Source organism: Leptopilina heterotoma, unplaced genomic scaffold (assembly GCF_015476425.1).
Source record: "Leptopilina heterotoma isolate Lh14 unplaced genomic scaffold, ASM1547642v1 Lhet_707, whole genome shotgun sequence".
Classification (NCBI taxonomy): domain Eukaryota; kingdom Metazoa; phylum Arthropoda; class Insecta; order Hymenoptera; family Figitidae; genus Leptopilina; species Leptopilina heterotoma.
The window spans coordinates 27,853-54,897 of record NW_025111163.1 but is presented as its reverse complement, the minus strand read 5'-3'; the positions used below and the strand labels follow the sequence as shown (position 1 = coordinate 54,897).

The 27,045-nt window shown below is 28.4% G+C and overlaps 1 protein-coding gene across 1 annotated transcript; it reads right to left on the bottom strand.

Moving 5' to 3' along the window:
* Window positions 1-7,616, bottom strand: LOC122510589 (putative fatty acyl-CoA reductase CG5065). Its single transcript, XM_043625358.1, has 8 exons — window positions 7,486-7,616; window positions 3,265-3,408; window positions 2,844-2,949; window positions 1,743-1,852; window positions 1,444-1,642; window positions 934-1,176; window positions 432-695; window positions 1-149 (listed from the first exon to the last, which is right to left on the bottom strand). Exons 1-8 carry the CDS (start codon window positions 7,532-7,534, stop codon window positions 53-55), a joined length of 1,212 nt encoding a protein of 403 aa, XP_043481293.1. The 5' UTR covers window positions 7,535-7,616; the 3' UTR covers window positions 1-52.
* Between the last annotated feature and the right edge of the window lie 19,429 nt (window positions 7,617-27,045).

Here is a 27,045-nt window from a genome sequence, read left to right as displayed (position 1 = left end):
TATTTAAAACTATTTTTTATATCATTTTCGAAAATATTATGCCGCAAAAGAGTTACAACCTGAGGAATAGTATATTATAAATTTTCCAAACAAGCCACAAAACAATGGCATAGAATGTGCCCCGAACAATTTGATGAACGTAGTAAAGTCTGAAACATTCGAAACATGCAATCACTTTTTATCAATGTGTCCTATAAGTACCAATTGATTTCCATCAGCGTATATATTCTGATAAATAAGCTAAATTTCACTAGGCTCTTAGTGAAAAAATACGCTAACTGAAATCAGTAATCTACTATTCCATAATTCACATTTAGAGAGTAATCAATTCATAGTATTTTTTGCCTTGCGTTTTTTCTATAGACAATCTATATATATATATTTAAATAATTATAAAGTAATTTTTTTAGAGTGAAAAATTAAGAATTTACCTCCTCATTCTACGTATAGCGTTTTTCAATCCTTCTTCATCAAATTCGGTTTTTAATATAAACTTCCTACCACCTTCACCATAAATTCGTATCATTATATCCCAAGTAAATGATGTGATGTCAAAATTAAATAGTTTCTTATCATTCTCAGAGAGTTTTTTCCACAACGATTTAACATTGTCAGTATCAAATACCCATTCTCCGCATGAATAAAATCCTATAGCCAATACCAATTTTGATCCTTTTTTAAAAATTTTTTGTAACCTTAAATAGAAATGTGTTATTCTTTTTTTGTAAGAAAATGATTAGTGCCTAATTTGCTTTCATCGCAGCATTTAAATTTGTAGTTAGTATTATGGACTATTGTTATGATGTTGCTAAAACTCATGAAAAGTCCTTCCTGGACGAATAATTCTTTATATTTTCGACTCTAAAGGTCGATGTTAACTTTAGGGATTTTTATAATAAAAAAATATACAATTTTTGCGTCGTTTTTACTTACAAAGGTTTTCTTCCTATTATTCTTAAAACTGCATCTCCTAAAATGGCAGGAATGAAGTGCAGTATGTAGTGCAGAATAAGAAATAAGTAAAGGGAATCAGTCATAATTGAATCTGGATAGTAGTATGGATTGTTCAATGGATGTATATAACGTTGAGAATAAAGATAACTCCGCATATAATTCCAAGTCGTTGGGTTGTCTCTTCCCGAAACGTAGTTATATACTTGCACACTCTTTTCTTCGCTAAAAAAAGAAAACTTTTGTTTAATTTCATAATAAATAAATAGAAGTAAAATTTACGATAGTGGAAATGTGTAAAAATTTCAAACAATTTCGAAGTTATTTGCAAATAATAACGTTCTTCCTTGTACTGAACTTTTTCGAAATAAAACATCTACAATTAAATTTTTTAATCGAAAATTTTAAAAAATTATTTTTGTAACAACGTTTTTGATTTGTATAAATTTCATTTTTATTCATAAATATAAAATTTTGAGGATAGAAACATACTTTTTTTTACAAGATGATGAATCCCATGCAGAAGCAATTAGACAATTACAAACCAAATCAATTGGTACTATTTCCATATTAGCACTTCCTTTTACATACATCACTCGGATAAGACCTGAACAAATTCCTATTAAAGCCTGTGTTATTCCTTGGCTTACATCCAGCCATCCTTCTAAAGGTTCTTTTAGTGCAGCTACAGCTGAAAAAGAAATATTTACATCACTCATTTTATATTTAATAACAGATATTATACTTAATGCCGACATAATCATTTGTTTTCAAAACATATATTAAGTTACCAATTGAAAATCTGTAAATGGAAACTGGAAGTTCTTTTGCACTTTTACTGACAACTTCTTCGGCAATTGATTTTGTGAAGCAATATGTGTTTGGGAACTTGCCGAGAACTCTAAAAGTTAATTTTCATATTTATATACACTACTTAAATCATATCTCGGAAATAAAAGAAAGTACAAAAAACTCAAATACGGTTAGAAAGATGATTAAATTCTGCGTAAAATAAGCCGTCTTTGAAGTCATTTCGTTAATTACTTTTTAAGTTATAGAGAGAAAAAGAAATAAAAAAAAATTATCAATTTTTCTCATTTTTGTCTCTTGACTTCAACTTTTTCAAAAATCTAGAAAAATTTAGATAACATTTTTTTAAAAACACAGAAATCTTCGTTAGAATTTCAGCTTTAAAATAAGCATTCGAAAATTAAAACAGGTTAATCCGTCTTCGATATATCATTAAAAATGTGAAGCCGTGTTTCGACCGATTGGTGCATTGAAATTCAACTGTGACGACTCGATTTTGGCTTCGCGCGGCAGCGAATGAGAGAAAACAGGGACAAATTTTTGCTCGAGAATAATAAATAATGATGTTTCACGAGTAATATAAAGAAACTCAAAAGTTCATCGTTCCCCCGCATAAATTCGTTCCTGTTTTCTCTCTCATTCGCTGCCGCGCGAAGCCACAATCGAGTCGCCACAGTTGAATTTCCAATGCACAAAAATTTTAATTTTTGTACAAATTTTTAGAAATTTCCCTGGCTTTCAAGGAAATTCTCTGACATTCCCTGACTTTTCCCTGACTTCCCTAACTTCCCTGACCGTTAGACACCCCGGTGATGGCATGTTTTTTCAAAGATTCGAATGTAATCGTCCTGCTATTTTTGGACGGTAGTGTAAATGACAATTTTACATTAAAAAGAAAATTTATTTGAATTACACTGAAACCCCTGAACTTTAGACTATTTGGTACTGGTGTCTAAAGTTCGAAGTGGACACCTTGACGCATTTTTAATTTTTTTACAAGCAGAAAGTAAAGCCACAAAGAAGGAACACTTTAAATGTCATAAAATTTAAGAGAATTTTAAAATAATTATTCTTGTCCGCACAATTTGGTGAATTTGAGTTCTTCTTTTCTGGACATATTTAATTCGTCCATGGTACCGACAAGTTCTGTTAATTTTTCATGCGAGAGTGGAGCTGGATAAACTTTTTCTTCAATATTCAATATGATTTCATTATTAAATTATTTTAATATTTATAATAATTACTAATACAGTCACATCAGAAAAAATGTATTTATTTGACAATTGTCAAATGAATATTTACTTGAATAACATCATTTTCATATCAAATCTTCAATGGAATTAAATAAATTGTGTTTGAATTAAATTATTTGAACCATTTGATTGACTTAAGTACAAGTTAGGTGATACAAATAAATATTTTCAATAATAGACAAGTATTCATTTATGCAAATCAAATAAATTTTTTCCGTGCATACATATAAGATTTTAATATTGAAATAACTTACCTGTGAATTAGTAATTTCTTTGAGACGATCTCGAAATTGCTTTCCTTTTTTTTCTCTCACTAAAATATAAACAGTTTTTATCCTTGGACACGAACGAAGCAGTTTTTCAATAAGAATTTTCCCCACAAATCCCGTACCACCTAGATTTTTGAATTAAAATTAGGAAGTTTAGATTTTTTCAGTTTAAGTAGATTTAAAATGAAATTAAACTTTACCCACATGTATCATAATCAAATGGATCTATTTTTTAACCCCTTGGCAGTCGATGACGTGTATACGAGGCATTATTCCTGAACTGCCCCAAAAGTAAAAAAAAGTTCTTGGATTTCCTTTATACTTTGGAAATATGTTACCCTAGTAGGTACAAATTACTACACCAATTTACAGGTCCAACCCCCCACCCCTATCAAAAGGGTGGGGGGTTGAAATTTCAGCTTAAACTCGAACATGCATTTTTTAAACATTTGTAGTTTCTACTTAAATTATTCGACTAGAGAAAGTAAGTAGTGTTTTAGAAAGGTTTTTTGTGTACTTTTAAAATATTTTATTTATTTAATAAAAAAAAAAAAATTTTTGTAAAAATTTTTAAAAATAAATAGTTTTTTGAAATTTTGTGCAAGTTCGGCAGTTTTTATTTTCTTTTTAATAATCTCAAATGAAAGCTTGGGATTTCCCCTAAAAGAAGATATAAGTCTGAAAATGGGCCGAAACAATTTGTCAAAGATATAGTGTAATAAGTAAAATTTGTCCGTCCGCTCGCGTACTCCAGCGCGATGAACAGTGGGATTTTTTTTCAACTTACTATTGAAAAATGTCTAGAAACTACAAATTTTATCGGATGTTGATGTTCTTGATTTAAAATTACTAAGAGATCCATCAAAGTCGAGGAAAAAAGAGATTTTCTTTCTCACTTCTCCCCCTACCTTCCCCCCTTTCTTCCCCATCCTTTCCTATTTCCTTTTCACACAAAAATATCAAAATTATCAAACAGAATTATCAAAATTACAAAAAACAGAAAGAAACCAAAAAATAAAGAAAATCAAAAACAAAAATTAACAAAGAAAACCTGAAACCTAGAGCATATAAATAAACGAGTATATCTAATGTATAAAATTCTGCCCTAATATCCCTACATATTAAATTATTATGCGAGAAGTGGCACCGCCAATAAACCGACCCAAAGCCTCGACCATTTCTCTTGTAGGGTTCAGCACAATTTTATACGGATTAAATTGCTCAGGGTTATCAATCCCCAGTCTATGATATAAAAATCCAAAGAGCTCCGGCCTACCCGGTGATAAAATGGGACATTCAATAAACAAGTGTTTCAAACTCCTATTATCTGCTCCGCAAGGGCAATCAAGTTCCATTCTCCATCCCAAACTTTCGAAGTGATCAGAGCAAACAATATGGCCCGTTCTAAGACGGGTAACGAAATTAATGACACGTCGAGAAAAATCATGTTTATTTTTTTATTTTTCCATTGCACATGATCGAAATCAATTTAAATTAGTCTAGTATGACCACCGGACAATTAATAAAGCATAATACCATTTATTTAAATTGTTGCAAACAATTTTAATTAACAAATAGATTACTTCGGACCTTCTTCATAAAAAAAATTGGTTTTTTTTGCAGACAAGTTTAAATTTATGTCTAATTTAGTAAAAAATTATTTTACAGTTAAAAATTATTATCAATATTAACAATTATATAAACAATAATCAACTTCCTTTTGTATTTGTAAACATTTTCGTCATTTTTTAAACTTTAAATATTTATATCATATGTACATTCTTTCAAAAACTTAAAAAATTTATTAGCCTAAACAATTACATTTGTTATAAACAAATTTTTCATTTTTAAACAAATAAGTAGCTTTTTACATCAAACAAAATTTTTTCCTTTTTTTACATTTACTATCATAAAAAAGAAGTCCTTAATGAAATGGGAATACATTAAATTATTCATTTAATTTTAATAAACATTATAAGTTAACAACTATTTAACTTTGTTCTTTTTTCACAGAAAACATATATATTTATTTATATGCATTTAAATGTAACCTGTTTTAACTGAATAATGGTTTACTTCACTAAAAATATAAATATTTCTTAACTTATAATGTTTATTAAAATTAAATGTATAATTTAATGTATTCCTATTTCATTAAGGAGTTCTTTTTTACGATAGTAAATATAAAAGAAAGGAAAAAATTTTGTTTGATGAAAAAGCTACTTATTTGTTTAAAAATGAAAAATTTGTTTATAACAAATGTAATTGTTTAAGCTAATAAATTTTTTAAGTTTTTGAAAGAATGTACATATGATATAAATATTTAAAGTTTAAAAAATGACGAAAATGTTTACAAATACAAAAGGAAGTTGATTATTGTTTATATAATTGTTAATATTGATAATAATTTTTAACTGTAAAATAATTTTTTACTAAATTAGACATAAATTTAAACTTGTCTGCAAGAAAACCAATTTTTTTATGAAGAAGGTCCGAAGTAATCTATTTGTTAATTAACATTGTTTGCAACAATTTAAATAAATGGTATTATGCTTTACTAATTGTCCGGTGGTCATACTAGACTAATTTAAATTGATTTCGATCATGTGCAATGAAAAAATGAAAAAATAAACATCATTTTTTCGAAAAATATTGTAATTTGTCAAATTTTTGAGTTACAAGAAAAAAATAAACAATTAAAAATTCAAAAATCGACTTTGATGGATCTCTTAGTAATTTTAAATCAAGAACATCAACATCCGATAAAATTTGTAGATTCTAGAAAATTTTTAATAGTAAGTTGAAAAAAAAATCCCACTGTTCATCGCGCTGGAGTACGCGAGCGGACGGACAAATTTTACTTATTACACTATATCTTTGGCAAATTGTTTCGGCCCATCTTCAGACTTATATCTTCTTTTAGGGAAAATCCGAAGCTTTCATTTGAGATTATTAAAAAGAAAATAAAAACTGCCGAACTTGCACAAAATTTCAAAAAAACTATTTATTTTAAAAAATGTTTGCAAAAAAAATTTTTTTTTTATTAAATAAATAGAATATTTTAAAAGTACATAAAAAAACCTTTCTAAAACACTACTTACTTTTTTTAATCGAATAATTTAAGTAGAAACTACAAATGTTTAAAAAATGCATTTTCGAGTTTAAGCTGAAATTTCAACCCCCCACCCTTTTGATAGGGGTGGGGGGTTGGACCTGTAAATTGGTGTAGTAACTTGTATCTACTAGGGTAACATATTTTCAAAGTATAAAAAATTCCAAGAACTTTTTTTATTTTTGGGGCAGTTTAGGAATAATGCCTCATACACGTCATGGTGCAGGTGGGCTCAAACTGTCGATGACGTGTATAGACGCAAGCAGATTTTTGGCTACAAAAACACACATATTTGTCCACAAATTTATACTTAGGGGTTTTCGGGGTCGCTGATTACAAATTTGATATTAGATTTAAAAATTCAAAATGGTGGATATAATATGGCGAAAGACATTTTCTAAAATTCACCGGATTCACTTGAAACTTGTTACTCAGGGGTTTTCGAGGTCGCTGATTACAAATTTGATATCAGATTTTGAAAATTTAAAATGGCGGATCCAATATGGCGAAAGACATTTTCTAAAATTCATCGGATTCACTTTAAACTCGTTATTCGGGGGTTGTCAGAGTCGCTGATTACCAATCTAGCATAAGATTTTTAAAATACAATGTGGCGTTTTAAATATGGCTGGCGCTATTTTAAATTTTTAAAATCTGAAATCGGTTTTGTAATCAGCGACCCTGAAAACACCCAAGTAAAAAGTTTCAAGTGAATCCGATGAATTTTAGGAAATGTTGTCCGCCATATTGGAACCACCATTTTGAATTTTTAAAATCTGATATCGGATTCGTAATCAGCGACCCTGAAAATCCCTGAGTAACAAGTTTTAAGTGAATCCAGTCGATTTTTAGTTTTCATGTTCGCCATATTGGATCTGCCATTTTGAATTTTCAAAATCTGATATTGGATTCGTAATCAGCGACTTTAAATATAATAGTATACTTGTTTGCGTAAATTTTAGTTTTCTAAAAAGTTGTCGACATTTTGAGCCCACTTATGAGATTTTGGTCTTGACTGCGAAGGGGTTAAAATTGTGTGTATACAATTTATATTTATAACAGTTAATATTTACAAAATTATACTAATTACCTGTGATAAATATACTTTGGTCAGTGTAAAATTGCTGAATTTCGGTCATGATGAAAGATTTATTACAAAAGTTTGTAGTTAAATTATAAATTTCTTTCAACTGTACACAAAATTATGTAACTTGAGGCGGTAAAGCGTATTTCAATTGAAGTGAATGAAACAGTGTTTGCACTTGGAAAAATTTAATTTCTCAGTGGGAATGAATGCATAATTCATAGTTTTATTTCTTTGTTAATGTAGAATCTTATTACATTGTTTGTAACTACAGCTGGCATAATTACAAAGTTGATAAATGTCAAGTTAAAAATACTTATGCTTTTTAAAATTTTAATGTAGACACTGAGACGTGGTTGTCATCCGGTCCTGATCAGGTTAAATAGGACCTTGAATTGGAAGTGATACACTTTTTCTGATCAGATCCTAAAGTGGTGTTTAAAAAAGGCCAAATCAAGTTATGATCAGGGCCTTACTTATAATAAATTAGGTTATTTTATCTGCTGTTAAAATTTATTTCTGTCATTTACGTTATGATTCCAATTGTTGTTAACAAAAGTTTTAAACAAATACCTATAAATAATAAAGAAGAAAATATTGCTTTTTTTGATGCAATAATTTAAATAATGGTTTAAACAAAAAATAGAATAGAAAAATAATTGTGAATAATAATAATTATTATAAATATAATTAATTAATTAATTCAGAGCTTTTTTATGTACATTAAAAATGTTATAAAAATACACTGACAATGAGATAGGAAATAGTATTTAGTTAAATAGTTGTTTTAACAAATTATTGTTATTTATTTATTTTTAATGTTTTTCTAAGGATAATTTGTTTAAATAATTATTAAAAATTTGAAGGATTACAAAGCAAAGGTTCCTCTACGAAAAAGCAGAAGTATGATACCTGAGATATAAAGAAGAAATTACGATCAATGCATAGGGGAGAGTGGGGCTAGTTGCACCACTTTTTTAAAAAAATGTAATAACTTTTATAATATCAATTAGTTTATAGGTTATATACGATAAATTAAAAAAGCAATTACTCATTTATGATTTAAAATTATATAGATGTCTCGTTATAAAATAATTCAATCATGGCAACAACATTGAAAAAAAGTCGCTATTGATGTAAGACGACCCACAGGTGGGGCGTCTTGCACGACACTTTTTATAATTTAAGAATTTACATCAAATCCACTATTAAATATTGTTAAGCACGTTCATGAATTTCAAAAAGGCAATAAATAAACAGTAGACTAATTTTTTTTTTTACTATAAAGTAGTTCAATTAGAAAAAAACATTTTTAAATTAAGTTACCATAAAGGTTTTATAATAGTTCATTTTTTCTGATTTTTTCTGATTTTTATCTCAATTTCTTTTTGGGCACCTTCTTGGAAGGTTTTTTCGAAATATAAGGTTAGGTGTTGTGTGTAACTAACACCATCTGTGATCAACACTCAAAAATCTCTAGAAATGTAAGAAATATCTCGTATAACGCATCTTGTCCGGTGGTGCAACTAGCCTAACTCTCCCCTATAGTTTTGTTTTATTTCAAAAAGATTTAATTAAATTTATTCTAAAATGTGAGGAATACACTCGGATTGACCCTGGAAATTTGTAATTTCGAAATTTGGTATATGTGTATTAAAAAGTTTCTCTAAGTAAAACTCACAAAGATAAATCAAAAACATTTTTTTATTTTTTTAGTAGAAATCATAAGCTTTCAAATGATATAAATTAACCCGGATTTAGAGAATAATTTCCTAGATTTTTACTGAACTGAAAAAAAGTGATCGGGTTTACCCCAGTCTTCCCTACTTCAAAGAAGGACATCCAATAGCAACAAAAAAAATTTGCCAAATAAATTAAGACTCAAAAATAATGATCGAAAAACTTAAAAATTCGAAAAACGTTTTTTTTTCTGACACCTCTAAAAACATTTGATCGCCTCTGATTCTATGTTGAATTCATGATGAAATTAAACAAAAGTTCGTTAATATTAGTTGAATGTTAAGTACTATTCACAGTACCAATATCTCCATTTTAAGTTGAGTTGATAGCGTCAAATCGCTAGTGAGCGAGTTTACCCCAGTCTCTTTTACATAAAAAAAGCTATTAATTAATTAATTACTTAATTTGATTTATTTAAAATAATATATATTATTCACAATTATTTTTCTATTCTATCTGTTGTTTAAACCATTTTTAAAATGCAAAAATGTATTTAACGTATACCGAACTTTAAATTGCTATAACTTTTTTTCTAATTATCCGATTCGGCTGAGCCTACATTTTTCTGACTCGTTAAGACTTTCTGAAAATATTTTTTTCAAATCTCTTTTGGTGAAAATTCTGCTAACACATTTTTTAAAGGGTTTTTTTTGCAAAACATGCAAAACATGCAAAACAAAACATGCATTAAAAGGCAAGAATTTTATTACTGTTCCATTGCACTTGACTGCAGAAAAAAAGAAGAAGCATGTCAATTTGTTAATAGTTGAAAGTCATTATGAAGATGAGGGTTTCAGTGATAATGATGATGATGATGTTGTTAATAATCAAGTCATCTCACTAGATTATTACTACGTGTGGATCAAGAATTTGTCTCGTCTTGTAAATTCTCAAGTCTCTAAAAACAGAAGTAAAAAATATATTTGCGATCGATGTCTTCATTACTTTATCACAGAGGAAAAACTAACTAAACACGTAGACGAGTGTCAAACATTCAATAAATGCAAAATTAACCTACCCAAACCCGGAAAGAATTTTATTTATTTTAAAAATCATGGAAATAAAGAAAAAGTTTTATTTGTAAACTACGCAGATTGTAAGTATTTCTGTTACCTTTCGAACGGTGTAATTTATTTACAATTTCGTTTACCCGTTTACAATTTACGGGTCAAAAATAAAACCCGTCTCACAACTGGAGACTCTCCTCTAATACCTGTTGTATTTCACAATTTAAGTGGGTATGATGCTCATTTTATAATTGAAGATATTTGCTTAGAATTTGAAGGAAGGATTCAACTTTTACCGATAAATAAAGAAAAATATATTTCATTTAGCAAACATGTAAAAGGAACTGAAATTAAATAATGTGCTACTGGAGCTTTAAAACCGCCATTTATATTAACAAGCATGAATACTAATGATCTAGTGGTCACTTTTTCTTCACCCTTTAATTTAGTTCCTTTAGTTGTCCACTAAAATTGACAAGGCCCTTCCACAAACATGTGTTTTTATCCCATTCTTTATGTTGTTTGATATGCATTTCATCAAATGTTATGTTGAATACAAGCTTTTTGCCCTTCGCTCTTTCTTGCTCGTCAATATTTGAAATTTTATTAATAATTTCTTCTGATATTCCCGGTTTGAATTGTTTTGTACAATACCACTTGTATAGTGTCTGTGTACATGGTAAACATTTAAGAAATCTACTCCTAACAAATTCGTACGCAGCAGGGGAATGTAAATGCAGGGTCCTTGCGAAATTTTTAAGATTTTCTGGAAAAGGTGCAGTAGGTTTTCGATCTTTTAATCTCGCCAAAACTTCCTTTAGGTGAGGTGGTAAATCCTATTGAAAAAATTGGTTTATTCAGTACACAGATTTTATTAGTAGGTATAAAAATCAAAATTTCCTTTATTTTATTAAGTCAATATGTAGTAATGTAAAATTTCTTAAACTAATATACAACATGATTTGTAAAATATGTTAATTTATACTACCGTATTTAATATTTATGCGCAATGATTAATTGATCAAGTAATAAAATCGATAATTTATATATTCCAAGTAGAATAAAAAATTAATTTACAATTTTTTCTTTAAGGGGTCTTGTAACTTTTTTAGGCATTAAAATCGAAAGTTTTTAAAAAATTGTTTGCTCATAAATTTTAAAATATAATTGATCAAAAGTTTTTACATGTCATTGTGTAAGTTAAGAAGTCTTAAAAAAAGAATTTCAAATTTGAAAAAACATAAGTATCTTCCTTCTACAGAGGGCGCTTTGGCTACTGGTAAAAATTACTGGTTGTCATTGTATCTCATAGCAGAATCGTTTAAAATCAAATTTTATTTTAAAATGGACGACTTAATACAGGACCTAAACCTCTGATTTACTACTAATGATCAAAATTACACTTTTTGTGTATCATTTATTTTTTAAAAGATTGTGTTTTTTCAGTCTTTTAGATTCAGAAGTTTACCATTTTCTTAATGTGTGATGTTTTTAAGTATTTCGAGGTTTAGGTCCTGTATTAAGTCATCTATTATGAAATTATGTTTAATTTTTTTATTTTAGATGATTCTGGTATGAGCTACAGTGACAACCGTAATTAAAAGTAATTTTTACCAGTAGACAAAGCGCCCTCTGTAGAAGGAAGGTATATATATTTTTTCCAATCTGAAATACTTTTTTTAAAACTTCTTAACATACGCAATAACATGTAAATACTTTTGATCAATTATATTTTAAAACTTATGAGCAAAAAAAAAATTTTTTTTCAATCATCCGATTCTAGGACTAAAAAATACCTTCAAATACTCAGCAACATGGAACTCTTGTTTGTTTCTTAAAGTTTCAACTATTTCTTTTAAATTTGAAAATCTTTTATTAGCTTTAGAATTTTTATCCCAAGCATTATTCAATTTTTGCAGTTTGTTTGCATTAAATTTTAAAAATTTGACCGACAGATTGGCTCAGTCGGATAAGTGCCTGGCGTTGGTGGTCGTTTAAGGACCAAGAGTATAAGTATCCTTGGTTCGCGCCCACTTGGCTTGGTATTTTTCCGGCACGTGAGACAATCTGAGCGGGAGGTTTGACGTCGAGGTATAATGATGTGCACCGTCGATTATTGTCCGGTACACACCATTAGAACTCGACGGTCGATAAATCGGTTGTACTCAGAGAGGTTTTCTACAGTTTCCCTCTTCTCTGGCGAGAAAACCCATTGACGGGTGGTCCAGGCGTAATGCGAGTACTCCTAATAAAGTCGGCTGTAGACGCAAATTAGGTTAATATACAGAAAAATTTCTAAAGTAGAATGGTTATGCTTAATCCAAAAAAGTATTTCTCGGGGACTCTTGTCGAAGTGCGTAAGGCCAATAGGGCAGGAGTATAAACAATAAAAAAAAAAAAAAAATTTTTTAAATTTAGTCCAAGCCTCGTCAGATACAAAATCATCTCGAGAAATGTATTCAGTCTTATAATCATCTATGAACCGTATTTTTTTCATTGATTGTCCGCCTTCGTCAGGTGCATGTTTCCTATAATTAAAAAAATTCTATACAGTATAAATGTTAAACATTATGAAATATTAATTTGCATTAAAAATGTTGTATAAATACCTTTTTCTTAAGTTTGTGGTATTAATCGGTTGAGCGATTGATTTTAACGAATCATTTAAGTTCATATTGCTCTCATCTTTATTAATAAAATTCACACCTGTCAATTTCTTGCGCGATTAGTAGTAATCTATATTTTTCACTTAAATTAAAAATTTTTGCAAATGTGAACAGGAGAGAAATCATCAACATTTAAAATGTTTATACAACTCAGGCGTATTATGGTCACTTTATCTACCTGTACAGGCGCGTACTAAGTTCCCCCTTATAACCCAGCAATCAATAAAGTAACCAATATATCCCTAGGGAGATAAAGGGTATATTATTGACCGCTCACAGGTCAATAAAGTACCCTTTATATCCCTAGGACAATAATGGTTACTTTATTGACCAGCTGGGTTATATGGGAGAACTTAGCATGCACCGGTACAGGCAGCATAGAGTAACAATAATACGCCTTTGTTGCATAATGTACTATTTCAATTTCGCCCAACAAGGAATGACATTCCGTTCATCAATAATAGAATTTTCATTTCCATTTTCCGAGTTATCCTGATTCATTATCACAGTCTCCTCGTAATTTTCATTTAAATTGTCGATAATTTGAAAACTTGATTCATTTTTTTCTTGAAAATTTCCTCTACAAGGAAAATTTCCCCCTACAATTTGCGTACAGATGCAGTAGCATCTGCACGCAAATTTCTTCGAATCCTTTCATTATTCGATCATAAAAATGAATCTTTACTGAAATGATCACTGCAAACAATGACATTTTTAGTACTGGGAATATTATCCAAATTTAATGCATCCTTTCACTTTGTTCTTTCAATTTCATCTTTTGGAAAACTGTTTTTTTTAAAAGTAATAAAATTAATTCAACGCAATATTTACTTTTTAGGTTAGAGTAACATAACTATCTCATATAAATAACAAGATTTACATTTTTACCTGTGAAAAGTACGAGGACATTTAAAGCTGTACCTTTTATTGCAATTTAATTTTAACCTTTTTTGTCATATTTTTGTTATTTTTATTTTCTTAATATTGTAGAAGTAGTAGAGGAAAAACCAGATGATTTAGCTCAAAGTGTTCTGACACTAACAAAGGCGCTTGAGGGTATGCCAACCGAAACCCTAGATCTAGCAATACGCCAACTCCTTAAGGAAAGGGAAAGTAGGTTAGAGAAAGGAGTTCGAAAATGAGCCAGAAAGAGAATAGGAGGGCCAGAGAGAGGAGAAATAGGAGGGCCAGATAAGAGGGTAGGAGAGCCAGTAGAGAAGTGAAAGGTCAGAGAGAGAAGAAAGAGGAAGGTCAGATGAGAGAGTAGGAGAGCCAGTAGAGAAGTGAAATGCCGGAGAGAGGAGAGTCAATAAAAAGGCCAATTTAGTCATGAAATAACGGTCCTATATAAAATAGTACCGGTCATTAGGAGGGGATTGTGACGATGTAAATAGTCACTCTCTTAAAATCCCAATATTTAAAGTGTGGTGCAACCTGTCAGAAGTCATTGAACCGTAGAGTTCCAAAATTATGGTAATGAGGGAATCTTAATGTTGCCGGCTGACCCAGTAAAAGTCGTGAAAGTGGGTCGCGCGGCTAGTTAGTAGGAAGAGAAAGTGACAGGTGGCAGGGCCAGTATTGAAATTTGAAGCAACGAGAGGAAGAAGACGAGCCACGTGCGGAGAGAAATTGGACGCTACAGGTGTAATATTTTAGCCGCCATAACGAATCTGATATTGCCGCACCGGTACTACAACCCGTCGCCGTGACAAAATTTTCGTTTTCTTTGAGTGAGTTGAAGTGAATTTGAGAAAACTGTGTAGCCGAGAACTGTGTATTAAAACCAGGATTTCGTGTGAATAAAATAAAACTTAAATAGTTGAAGTGTGTGTAGTTTTCCTTCCCTAGAATTTCCCGTTTTCAACCCGAGTAACATCTCCGAGGAGTTGTCGCCTGAGAGACCAGGAGGAATAACGGTTACCAGGGAGGTCAGAGGAGCGATCACCGTGGGTAAGTCGCTCGCCAGTACTAAGCCAGTCGTGTCTCGTCGTTGTCATTTTCTGCTTGCCAATTGTTCGAGCAGAATCTCCTTTAAGTGAGAGAGAAGCTCAGAGGTGTCGAGTTGTATTTGTTGGTCGAGTCGAATTAAAGTTTATTAATTTAGCTTTTAAAAATTAATTGGCGCCTGACAGCGAGATTTTATTGATTTAAATTCTCTTTATTATTATTGTTGAAAGCGTCGGATTTTGTCTGACGTAAGCAGAAGTTTTATATTAAAATAACATTAATTAAAATTATACGTCACAAAATATTTAAAGGTAATGTTAATATCATATATATATATATATATGATGATGATGATGATGTATATAATTAAATTGATTGTGAAATAGTTAGTAATTATTTTGAAAGAACAAATATGCATTAGGAATAAGTGTAAGTTAGTTTTAGTTATTTTCAAAAAAAATATAAACTTTAATTAAAATTCAATCATGACTCTGAAATGCATTTTTAAGTAATTAAACCAAAATAAAAGACATAATGCGAAAAATTATATATAAGTTTTTAACGCAAGTGCAAAAACGGAAAAGAAAAACAATTTTTTAATTTACCTCTGCAACCTCTTTCTTAACATTTGAAATATCTTCCTCGTGTTTTGCAGAATCAAATTTTAACTGTTCGATACTCACTAAATTCGCAGTAATATTATCCTTCATGTTCTGAATCGAGTCATTTAGTGAGTTATTAAAACTGCATTGTTTTTTTCGAAATCTTTAAATAATTAAGTCAATAGTTTGGCTGATTTTGATATTGCCACTTCTTGCCCCTGTACAATGACAGCCTGTATCGCTTTGGTGACAGGTAGATTTTAATTGCAAGTCTCCTTCACCGATGGTATCATTATCTGTTGAGAGTTGATTTGGGGATTTAGAGATGTCACTGGTATCAATTTTCTAAGTCGCTGATTACGAATCTGATGTCATATTAAAAAAATTCAAAACGGTGGACCCAAAATAACGACTACAAAAATTAAAAAAAATAGATTTGCTTGAAACTTCTTCGTTATTGAATTCAGCGACCCCTAAAACCCCCCAAAAAACGAATTTTAATCAAAACGCAAAAATTTTGAAATTATTTGCCATATTGGATCCTCCATTTTGAATTTTTTAAAAACAAACATCAAATTTGAATTCAGCGACCCCAAAAACTCCCGAGAAACAAATTTTTATCGAATCGCATCAATCTTGAAATTATCCGCCATATTGGATCCGCCATTTTAAAAATCTAACATCATATTCGTAATCAAAGACCCTGAAAACCCCCGAGTAACTAGTTTCAAGCGAATCTGAATTTTTTTAAAATGTTTGTAGTCGCCATTTTGGGTCCGCCATTTTGAACTTTGTAAATCTGACTTCAAATTTGGATTCCACGACCTCACCTTAGTATACACTTGGCCACTCGAATCGAATTAATTTTAGTATTTTTATTTTGAGATAGACATATATGGCCATGGACGCAAAGGTGACACGACTTTTTTTTGCCATATATGGGCTATGAACTGTCAAGGGGTTAAACAATAGCATGAACGTTAACTATTTTTTAAAAAAGCAGTTATGCAGCACAAAGTACAACGTTTTTTTATGTATCGATAGATGTTTAAACATTATTCGGTAAATAGCTGAAGGTAAAAAAGTGTTATAGGGCTTTAGGGGAAGTTTCACCGTAAAAAACTTAATTTGAAAATCTGTCTAAAATCAACGACCTTAAAAAACTTCAGCATTTAATCCGAAATTTTGAATTTTTAAAAACTGAAATCGGATTCGTAATCAGCGACCCCAAAAAACCTCGAGTAACAATACTGAAGAAAATTCAATAATATTTATAATATTTTGGAAGGACTTTCAAAAAATTTAAAAACATTTTGACAATTTGTTTAAAAATTCCGCCATAGTGGATCCGACAGTTTGAATTTTGTAAATATGACTTTATATTCGTAATCAGCGACCCCGTTACCCCCGAGTATCAGTTTTAAAGCAAATCGAAGAAATTTTTTTAAATCTTAACCGCCATATTGGGGCACGAAAGGGTTAAACCAGGTACCACTCTTTCAACAATAGACCACCGTTAACATTTCTTTCTTTTTCAGATGAAAAATAAAATTCTTTTCCCTCTCTTCAACAAATATATAACTAATATTCTTATTTCTCGTAGTATTCATATACTACATTTAAATAATCCAAAAAACATTTACATCTATTATAATTCTTATTTCTCTTTAACTTGCAGTGAAGCGTTTCTTTCTCTCCTTACAAGGTAAAAAGTAGAGTTCAGGTATATATTTTTCAATAATAATAGACGACTGTCTCGACATAGTCATAGTATATTTGTTTCTCTCTTAAACCAAAACAAAATCCCCTCTTTCTCTGTTTACACTTTATTTCTTTCTGTAACCCCTAATAAAACCCATTTTCTTTCTCTAGCTGTGGCACAGAAAATTTTACGGAATGAAGGAATACGACGATTATTATAGTTAATAATACTTGCGGGAATAAATAAGAATATCAGAAAATATATGAGCATATGAGGGAATACCGAAAATATTGAAGGTACTAGCACAAATAACGCGCGCTAAAGCGCGCGTGAAGTTTCTTATTTTACTTTTAACATATATAACAATAATGTAATTTTTACATTACATGTCACATGAGAATAAGACTTAAATTTTTATTCCGTTAAACATGTTATATTTTAAGGTTGACTATTGTTCATAGAAAAGCGTGATTGCCAATGAGACGATAATGAAAGATATGTTTATTACAGTATTTTTGACTTATTAATTATCAAAAATAAATTACAATTAATTACTTATTTGTTATTTTGTTTCTAATAGTTCTCTAGTCAAAATTAAATAATATTATTTTCATGTCATTAACATAAAAAAATTCCATTATTCAGAACAATTCTACACAAAATCACTATTTTTCTAAATTTATTCAGGAAAATCAGAAAGAAGGCAGAGAATTTTGTCAAAGGTGCTGGAATAATATTCAATTTCAAGAATTCATAAGAAAATTCTGAATGTTATTCTTCAGCGTTGAAAAGATTTTATTTATTTCAAACTTTTTCTGTTTTTAACATTAATTAGACTTTACAGATTTAAAATTGATTTTTTTAAAATAATTTAATTATTGAAAAACTGTCGAGAAAAAATTTTTTTTTATGAATTATTTTGGAATAATTTTTTATTTAAAAATTAAAGAAATAATTGAATTTTATGAAATTTGTATTTAAAATTGTTTTATTAAGTAATATAAATAAGTAGCAACTGTCACGCCCGCCAAATGAAGTATTTAATTTATTATTATTATTACTCAAAAGAAATAAAATTATCTTTACAAAATTTCAATAAAAAATTCTTCGAAAAATTTATGAAAAATTACAAAAATGTTATCTTTTTAAATTGTTGTATATGTAACAGCTAAACAAACGCGCGCTAAAGCGCGCGTGTAGTTTCTCTTAGTATCAATAGATAATTAATAATAATGCCTATAGGCTGCGTCTACAACAGAAAAAATAATGTGTAGAAAATTGTGTAATGTATAGTGTAATTGCCCCTGACAGTTGTCAATGCCAAAAACAATACACATGACACTACAAATTACACATTATTTTTTTTTATTGTAGACGCAGCCATAAACAATAAAACGGGATTACACATGTGTAATCACAAAAATGAATTCAAATATTTAAAAAAAACAAAATTTTGTGCGAAAATTATGATTATAAAATAGAAATTATCAAATTATGTCTACTTTTTTGTTTAGTAAGAAAAATAAATTTCGTTTAAAATTAAAATTTACAAAATTTATCACTGCTTTGCTAACTTTGCATAAAATTATATAAGTGGCTTACTTGTGCCTTCAAAAAATGAATTAATTAAATAATAGAGTTGAAATTATCGATCACCCCGAGTCAGGTTGTTGACTCGGGGTGAAAAAATGAATTAGTTAAAGTTTTTTGAAATGTTACTTCAGTAATTTACGTCAAATTCCTGTTACAAATAACAAAAAAACTAAAACAATTTGTGAGCAAAAATTTTAAATGCTTTGTTAACTTTGCACAAAATTAATTTTTGCACAAAATTCATTTTTAAGCCTTCCAATCAAGAAGGCTAGAGACAGGAGGTGAAACTTCGGTAGTGGGGATGAGTCAAAAGCCTTTCATTAACCAGGCGTTTTTCGTTTCGAAAAGTCGCCGGCGCGGTGCTTCTGCACATCACTCACACATTCAAATTCTTGTATGCCATATGTTTTACATATGTGTATGATATGATTTTAATTTGAGGTTAACTTTAAAGTGCAATCAGTGCAATCGAGACACAATTGACAATGTGTGTCATAACGGATATATAGAAATAATATGAGTGATTATTAAATTAAGTGTTATTCAAATAGTTGAAAATTCCGAAAACGTGCTGTGTGAAAAGTTGTAACAAGAAGAAAGATGAACACAACACTATGACTATTACTTTTTGTTTTTTGTAAACTGTAGTTTACACATTTTTTTGTTTTTAAAACGTTTTTTTAATAACTATAAGATGTTTGAAAATATAAACACTTATATTTCATATTGTATTTGTATAGAATATATTTTCCCGTGTTTACGTCTGTTAGATTGCGCAGAAGTCCGTCTGGTCTACTGCGGCGAAAACTTTTTTTGAAAGTAAACGCCTGACCATACATCAGCTGAGCGACTCAGCATTGCCATACCCCCACTACCGAAGTTTTACCTCCTGTCTCTAGTCTTCTTGCTTCCAATAATAAATTGAATTTTTGAAAATTTATAACTAATTACATAAATGCAATTATTTTCAAAAGTAATAAAATTTTTCGCAGAAATTCAATTATGTTCAAGAATTTTTTAATATTCTCGTTAAAATGTAAATTATTTTTAAAAAATTTAATAAGAAATCTATTATTTACAATATTTTTATAAATTTCTTCGCAATAATTTAATTATTTTTATAAATAATAAAATTTCTTTTAGGAATTCAATTATTTTCATAAATAAAACTCATGGCAGAGTTTAAATTATTTTTAATACAATTTTAATCAAATTCATCGAAAAATGTAATTGTTCTTAAAAATTTTATGAAAAATTGTTGAAAGAAATGAATGATTTAAAAATGTTTTGATAAAATTCTTTATGAGACTTCAATTTTAAGAAATTTTAAATATTAAATAAATTATTTATTTTTGCATTTAAATTATTGAATTATCTAATAAAAATTTATTTCAAAATGAATTTCAGTTAAAGTTTTACATTATAATTGATTATTAAAAGCATTATAGCATGAATTTTAAGAAATAATTAAATTTTAAAATGGTTTCAAATCAAATTCTTTAAAAATTTGTATTTTTCATACTTATAACTAACAATTCCGTAGAATTTATTATATTAAAAAAGTTTAATTGAATTTTATCCTGAAATTATTTGAAGTGTTTATTTTTTAATTCGTATTTAATTGAAGAATTTCTGAATAATTTAAATTTCGTAAAATTGATTTGTAAACAAATGGATTTTAAAATTCTCAAAGAACTTTTTTCAAAAATTATTAAAAATAATTTATTCCTTTGAGAAAATAATAATGATTAAAATTTATTTGGAAAAGAAGTTATTGATGTTTTTTTAAATAATTTTAGAAATTTGTAAATAAATGTAATAGAACATTTTTTGAGTGTCTAATCATTTTTAGAGTGTATCAGAATTTTCTTTAGGGTTAGGGAAGAAGTCAAAATTTTGTCAAGTAATTAAGTTTTTCATATAAAAAAAAGAAAATATTTTGCAAGATTTATTTTTTAGAAACAAAGGAAATAATGAATAATATAATAACATTAATAATTTTTTTAAATTAATAAAAATATTTTTGAATTATTTGAGAAATAAAAATAATATTAATTATAATATTATATATTATAAATTATTATATTATATTATTATATTATAATAACATTAATAATTTTTTTAAATTAATAAAAATATTTTTGAATTATTTGAGAAAAAAAATAATATTATTAAACTAAAAAATTAGTGAAAAAATAATGACGTATAATAGAGGAGCCGGGAAGAAGAACTCGCCGAGCGCTCCACTGCACACGCTATTGCCAGTCAAGCGACCCAAAATGTTAAAAAAATTGAAATTCGAAATTTTGATTTTTAAATTATACTTCCTTGTAGAAAACAGAAATGCGCATCTTTTTTTCCTTTGACTTTTTTATAGGATAAAAACTGTAGATAATAAATGGAAAAAACTGAAAATTTTTTTTTTCCAATTTAATTAAATTTTGAAACATAAATCGTCGTATCTTTGACAAATATTAATGAAATCACTTTATATTTGGTATGCACACTTATTAGGGTACATAGAAGACTACGAAATAAAAAAAATTGAAAAATCATTAATTTGTTAATAACAATTAATTGTAAATAGTGAACAGTCGGTAATAGGATTTTCTTACCTTTGAAGAAAAAAAGTCTGTGGGAAACTTTGAAGTTGAAAAAACTTTCAGTGAGACATTTGTTTATTATAATATAAGGAAGTTTTCTGGAAATTTGCAAACTATTTTATTTACAAGTTTCGAAAATATAAGCGTTTTTCGAAAAAGCGGGTGACGCGCTACCGCGTCTATACACGTGGAGAATGATTCAAAGTATCTTGAATGAACGTGGAACGTTCAGGGCTGTTTTATTACTTAACTAATTGATAGAGGTTTTAAATAAAATATTGTATGTTAAGTTTGAAATATTGCCAATTAAATTTTTTAAATTATAATAATTAAATAATAATAAAAATTTTCTTTTAAAGTGCTAAAATTAAAAAAATCCAATTCTTTTTATAAATGCTTTATTTCATTAATGTACATTATATTTTATAAATTAAAGAATAATTTATTAAACAATCACAACTTTTAAAAAGTATTTTTAAATACATGTTTTGTAATGAAATATTTTTATTTTACGTATAAAATTTGAAAGAATCATCTTAAATGATTATAATTGTGTAAAAATTTTAATTTAAACTTCAATAAATGTTTGTCGTCAAATTTTCCTGAAACTTTAGCTTGAAACTTTCCTGAACATTTAAATTACATTTATCGAAGTGGGACATTTAAATCTTTACGCAATTTTCACCAAACTTTGCATGTAAATACTTCGAAGATTGCAAGTAAATCTTTAACAAATTTTTAGAAAAGTTGCGGTGCTGTATGGGTGTTAAAAGTACAAAATTTTTTAAAAACATTAAAAATTCAAAAAATTTATATTGGAGCCATCCTGAAAAAGATATGTTGTATAAAAGATTTTTGTAAAAATGGAATCGGATTTTTTATCTTTAGATAAATTATTGGTTCAATGACGCTTTTGAAGAACGGAACTTTTAGTCTTTGGAAAAAAACTTTTAGAACTTTTGGTCTTTGGAAAAAAGAAGGTTTAGAACTTTTGGTATTTAGAAAAAAAAAGTTTTAGAACTTACGGAAAAAGAAACTTTAGAAATTAAAATCTTTGGAACTTTTGTCCTCCAACCTCTTTTCCCATTTATTAAATTCTGCTTTCGATTTTACAATCTCTGCTAATATTGGACTTCACTCTAAAATTTGGTTTATACTAATTTTTTTTTAAACCCAGAGCGACCGGGCCCCGGGGCATTTACCCCTGCTGCCCCCCTCTTGTCAGGCCTGAATAACTATTTAACAACAATTTTCTATTTTTTTGAATAGAAAATAAGATTTTTTACAATGTGTAAGTGGAAATATTATTTTCGAAGTAAATTGTAGTGTTTTATTAGAGGTGGTTCAATGTAGACACACATTCTTTAAAATACTAAAAGTGTAACTGGTTAGAAAAAAATTAAATTTCATTATTTAATCATAATAATTTGTGTACTTCAGTTTTATTTTCATACAAAAACCTGATCAAAATTTGTAAAATTTAATTAGTTCTTGGACTTTATAAAAAACCCGGTTCAATGTAGCATACCCTCCCCTAATTTAATGCATTTGTCTAAAAACATGAACTGATATTTATAATGATATCTAGCGTAACGAATAAGATTTTTTAACGTTTTTGGTCTTAAATTAAAGATGAGACTTAAAGGATCGCACATATATACACTACCGTCCGTGAGTATGAGGACGCCCCTTTTTTCATGAGTGGAAAAATGATTAAAACGTAGAAAATAAGAATGACAAAAAATTTTCGTATTTTTTTCCTGAAAGCTAATGAAATTATGAAAAGACTGACACCTGATCGAAAAACTTTCGTTGACTATTCTGTCAGATACAGAAAAATACTCTCTATTCAATTTAGAATCTAAATTAATTAATGGTATTGTAATATAAATTTTTCTAAAAAAATTTTGAAACTGTGAAAGTCGGATAAAAAATTTTTGAAAAACAGATTGACACTTTTTCAAAAAAAAATTTTTTTAATTAAATAACACTGTGTGACAGTAAAATGGCACTTTAAATCGGACCTATCCTAACTTGTTCGTGTTGAAAAAATGAAAAAAGTAGTATGTTTGAAATTTCCCAAACACCCCCAAAATTTAATTTTAGGGGCAAAAAACCGTTTTTTGTGTTTTTATGTAGAGAATTATACGTAACTTCCGTAATTTTCAACCGATTTTCAAAATTGTTCTTTTGTTTGAAAGGGGAAAAGCACACCTTTTTAACCGTGTATTGCTCGTTTAGTCAAAATAAAAATTGACAAAACCGCGGTTGAAAATATTTGCGATTTAACGATTTCCATTACATTTTTTCAACTTTAACGAGCTTTTTAGAATAATATTCGAATTTACACATTCTTTTCATGATAATTTCTTAAAAGTATACTCAATTCTGCGTAAAATGAGCATTTTTTGAAAAAAATTTAATACAAATTGAGGGAGATACGTGAATTTTAAGATTTTAAAATTTTTTCGCTAAATTTACAAATATTTCAATTTTGTTGTGGAATTTACATCAGCGCACTTTAAATTTTGTATTCAGTAAATTTAATTGATTAACTAAAACGGCATGCATGTCAAACTTGTTTTTGATAGATTTAAATAAAGACAGAGTCCGTATTTAGAGGGGGTCCGGTTAAATTTTTACTTTTCTATAATTTATATTGTTTAAGTGTGTCAATGTTTTTCAAACATTATTTAGGATTCAAATCTATTCTATGTTATCAAAATTAATAAAATTGTTCAGTATTGCGAAAAAAGCATATGAAAAGTTCGACAATAAAAAATAATTAAAAAATGTGGTAGAAGTTCAAATTTATATTTTACGAAATTTTAAGGCATTCTTATATAAATTGTCAAATAATTATCTGTTATTCTTTATTTGAAGATTATAGAATAGATTTTAATCCTAAATAATGTTTGAAAAACATTGACACACTTAAACAATATAAATTATAGAAAAGTTAAAATTTAACCGAACCCCCTCTAAATACGGACTATGTCTTTATTTAAATCTATCAAAAACAAGTTTGACATGCATGCCGTTTCAGCTAATCAATTAAATTTAGTGAATACAAAATTTAAAGTGCCCTGATGTAAATTCCACAACAAAATTGAAATATTTGTAAATTTAGCGAAAAAATTTTAAAATCTTAAAATTCACGTATCTCCTTCAATTTGTATTAAATTTTTTTTTTAAAAAATGCTCATTTTACGCAGAATTAAGTATACTTTTAAGAAATTATCATGAAAAAAATGTGTAAATTCGAATATTATTCTAAAAAGCTCGTTAAAGTTAAAGAAATGTAATGAAAATCGTTAAATCGCAAATATTTTCAACCGCGGTTTTGTCAATTTTTATTTTGACTAAACGAGCAAGACACGGTTGAAAAGGTGTGCTTTTCCCCTTTCAAACAAAAGAACAATTTTGAAAATCGGTTAAAAATTACGGAAGTTACGTATAATTCTCTACATAAAAACACAAAAAACGGTTCTTTGCCCCTAAAATTAAATTTTGGGGGTGTTGGGGGAATTTCTCACACATCATTGTTCATAGTTTTACTAGACCTACGACTTGTACTAGGTCTCTATAAAAGTGCTGGCAACTTTTTTTATTTTGTCACACAGTGTAATTAAGTAATTAAAATTTTTTTTTGAATTTTAGTATATCTATTAAATAAACATATTTTACATTGACCTTTTTGACACTTTAATATTCATGACAATTTTTTGAATTTTTTTAATCCTACTTTGACGGTTTCAAATTTTTTTGGAAAAATTTATTTCACAATACCAGTTAATAATTTAGATTCTACATTGAATAGAGATTAAAACAAGACCAAGAGCGCTAATAAAAGTTCATTAGTATTCGAGAAATTAAAGAATTACGAAAAGCATGCAAAATCCAGTATTTTTTCTGTATCTGACAGAATAGTCAATAAAAATTCTTCGATCAGGTGTCAGTCTTTTCATAATTTCATTAGCTTTCAGGAAAAAAATACGAAAATTTTTGGTCATTGTTATTTTCTACGTTTTAAGCATTTTTCCACTCATGAAAAAAGGGGCGCCCTGATACTCACGGACGGTAGTGTAAGTTTTTAATTTTGTCTCAAAATTTTAAAAATATGCCAGAGTTAAAAAAATTGTCAAATAAACTTTAATTTTTTAATTTTCTTTTTAAAATTTGTCGATTGTTAAAATCTTTGTGTAATTTCTAAAAATTTCTAATTGTATATCATTTAACCTAGAATATTATGAGCTTTTAAACGGTAGATTTGTTAAGTTTCTGGCATCAGTTTTTACAGGAATATCATAATTTAAAGATTGGTATGTTTTTGGTCCATGCGCGTGGAGCCACTCTGACGGTAGTGTGATGTACTGTAACTTTTGATAGGAGCTAAATGTCGTCATAAAATTTTAAACCTTTATTCTAGAGATATTAAGGATTTTAAAAAAGCAACAAACAAAAATTCGAAGAAAAATTTTTTTCTCATGAGTAATCCCCCTTAAATTACTGTAGCAAATAGTCCAGAAAAGTTAGAGAATTTTTTCTGAGTAGCAAAAGGTTGATAAAAGTTTTTTCTAAAATATTAAAACTCCTTTTGTTTCAGTGAAAAACTTGCATTTATTAATTTCATACGTGTTGTTTTTCTAGATCTATAAAGAAGCTATAAATTCATCAGAAGATATTACATCTTCGTATGGGGAAATGGATGTTTTTGAAAACAATGTTAGGATGCATCGTGTTCTGCAACATCATAACGAACTGTTTCTTATAGACCATTTTGTTAAAACTATTACCCAGGATGTGGTGCATAGAGAGACTTGTGAAACTCTCATTAACCGATTGATATGGTTAGACGAATTATTTATGTGTAGCGGAATTTTAACAACAAAGCACTAACTATGGACTAGTTTAAGAAATAAAAATTTGGAAACATTGATATTGTTAAAAATTATTTCTCAATTACTTGACATTTTGAAATTATCTATTATATCAAAATCCTTGCACTATAAAGATACCTATAAAAAAAGAAATGATTGCAATATTAAGGACATCTACAATGAACAAATGTACAGAACACTTCGTGAGGATGGGAATTTATTATTATTTCCAAATAATTTATCCTTAACTCTTTGGGTGGATGAAGTTTCTCTAGCAAGACCGTCTAATGCTTCTGGTACACCCATTCTTTTGCAAATAAATGAACCTTATGCTAGATGTAAACATGTAAACATTTTAGATTCATTTATGTACCTGCAAGATAATGGTTTGAAAAAGCAACATGATGGTAGACCTGCAGTAATAAGTAAATTTATTACATTAATATTTACTGTCGACTCCGTGGCAAGATCAGAAATATTGAGAATAAAGGATGTTCCGGACTTGATGCTTGTCCGTACTGCAATGTTAAGGGGAAGCGCGTTTATCAGCAGTCGAACCGCCGGATCGTAGAAGGGCATACGCTTGAAACTCAGCGCTTCGACTTGGCCCCTAAAATAAATTTTTTTTCGAATTTTGATTTTTTAATTATAATATATCCTTGTAGAGAATGAAATTACAAATTTTTTAACGATGAATTGGATTTTATATATTTAATAAAATGTAACAATTATAGAAAATAAAAATTGTGTTTTTTAAAATTGCTTAAAAATGCACATTAAAATATTAAAATCTGGTTTTAAAACTAAAATGTTTTACAATAACTAA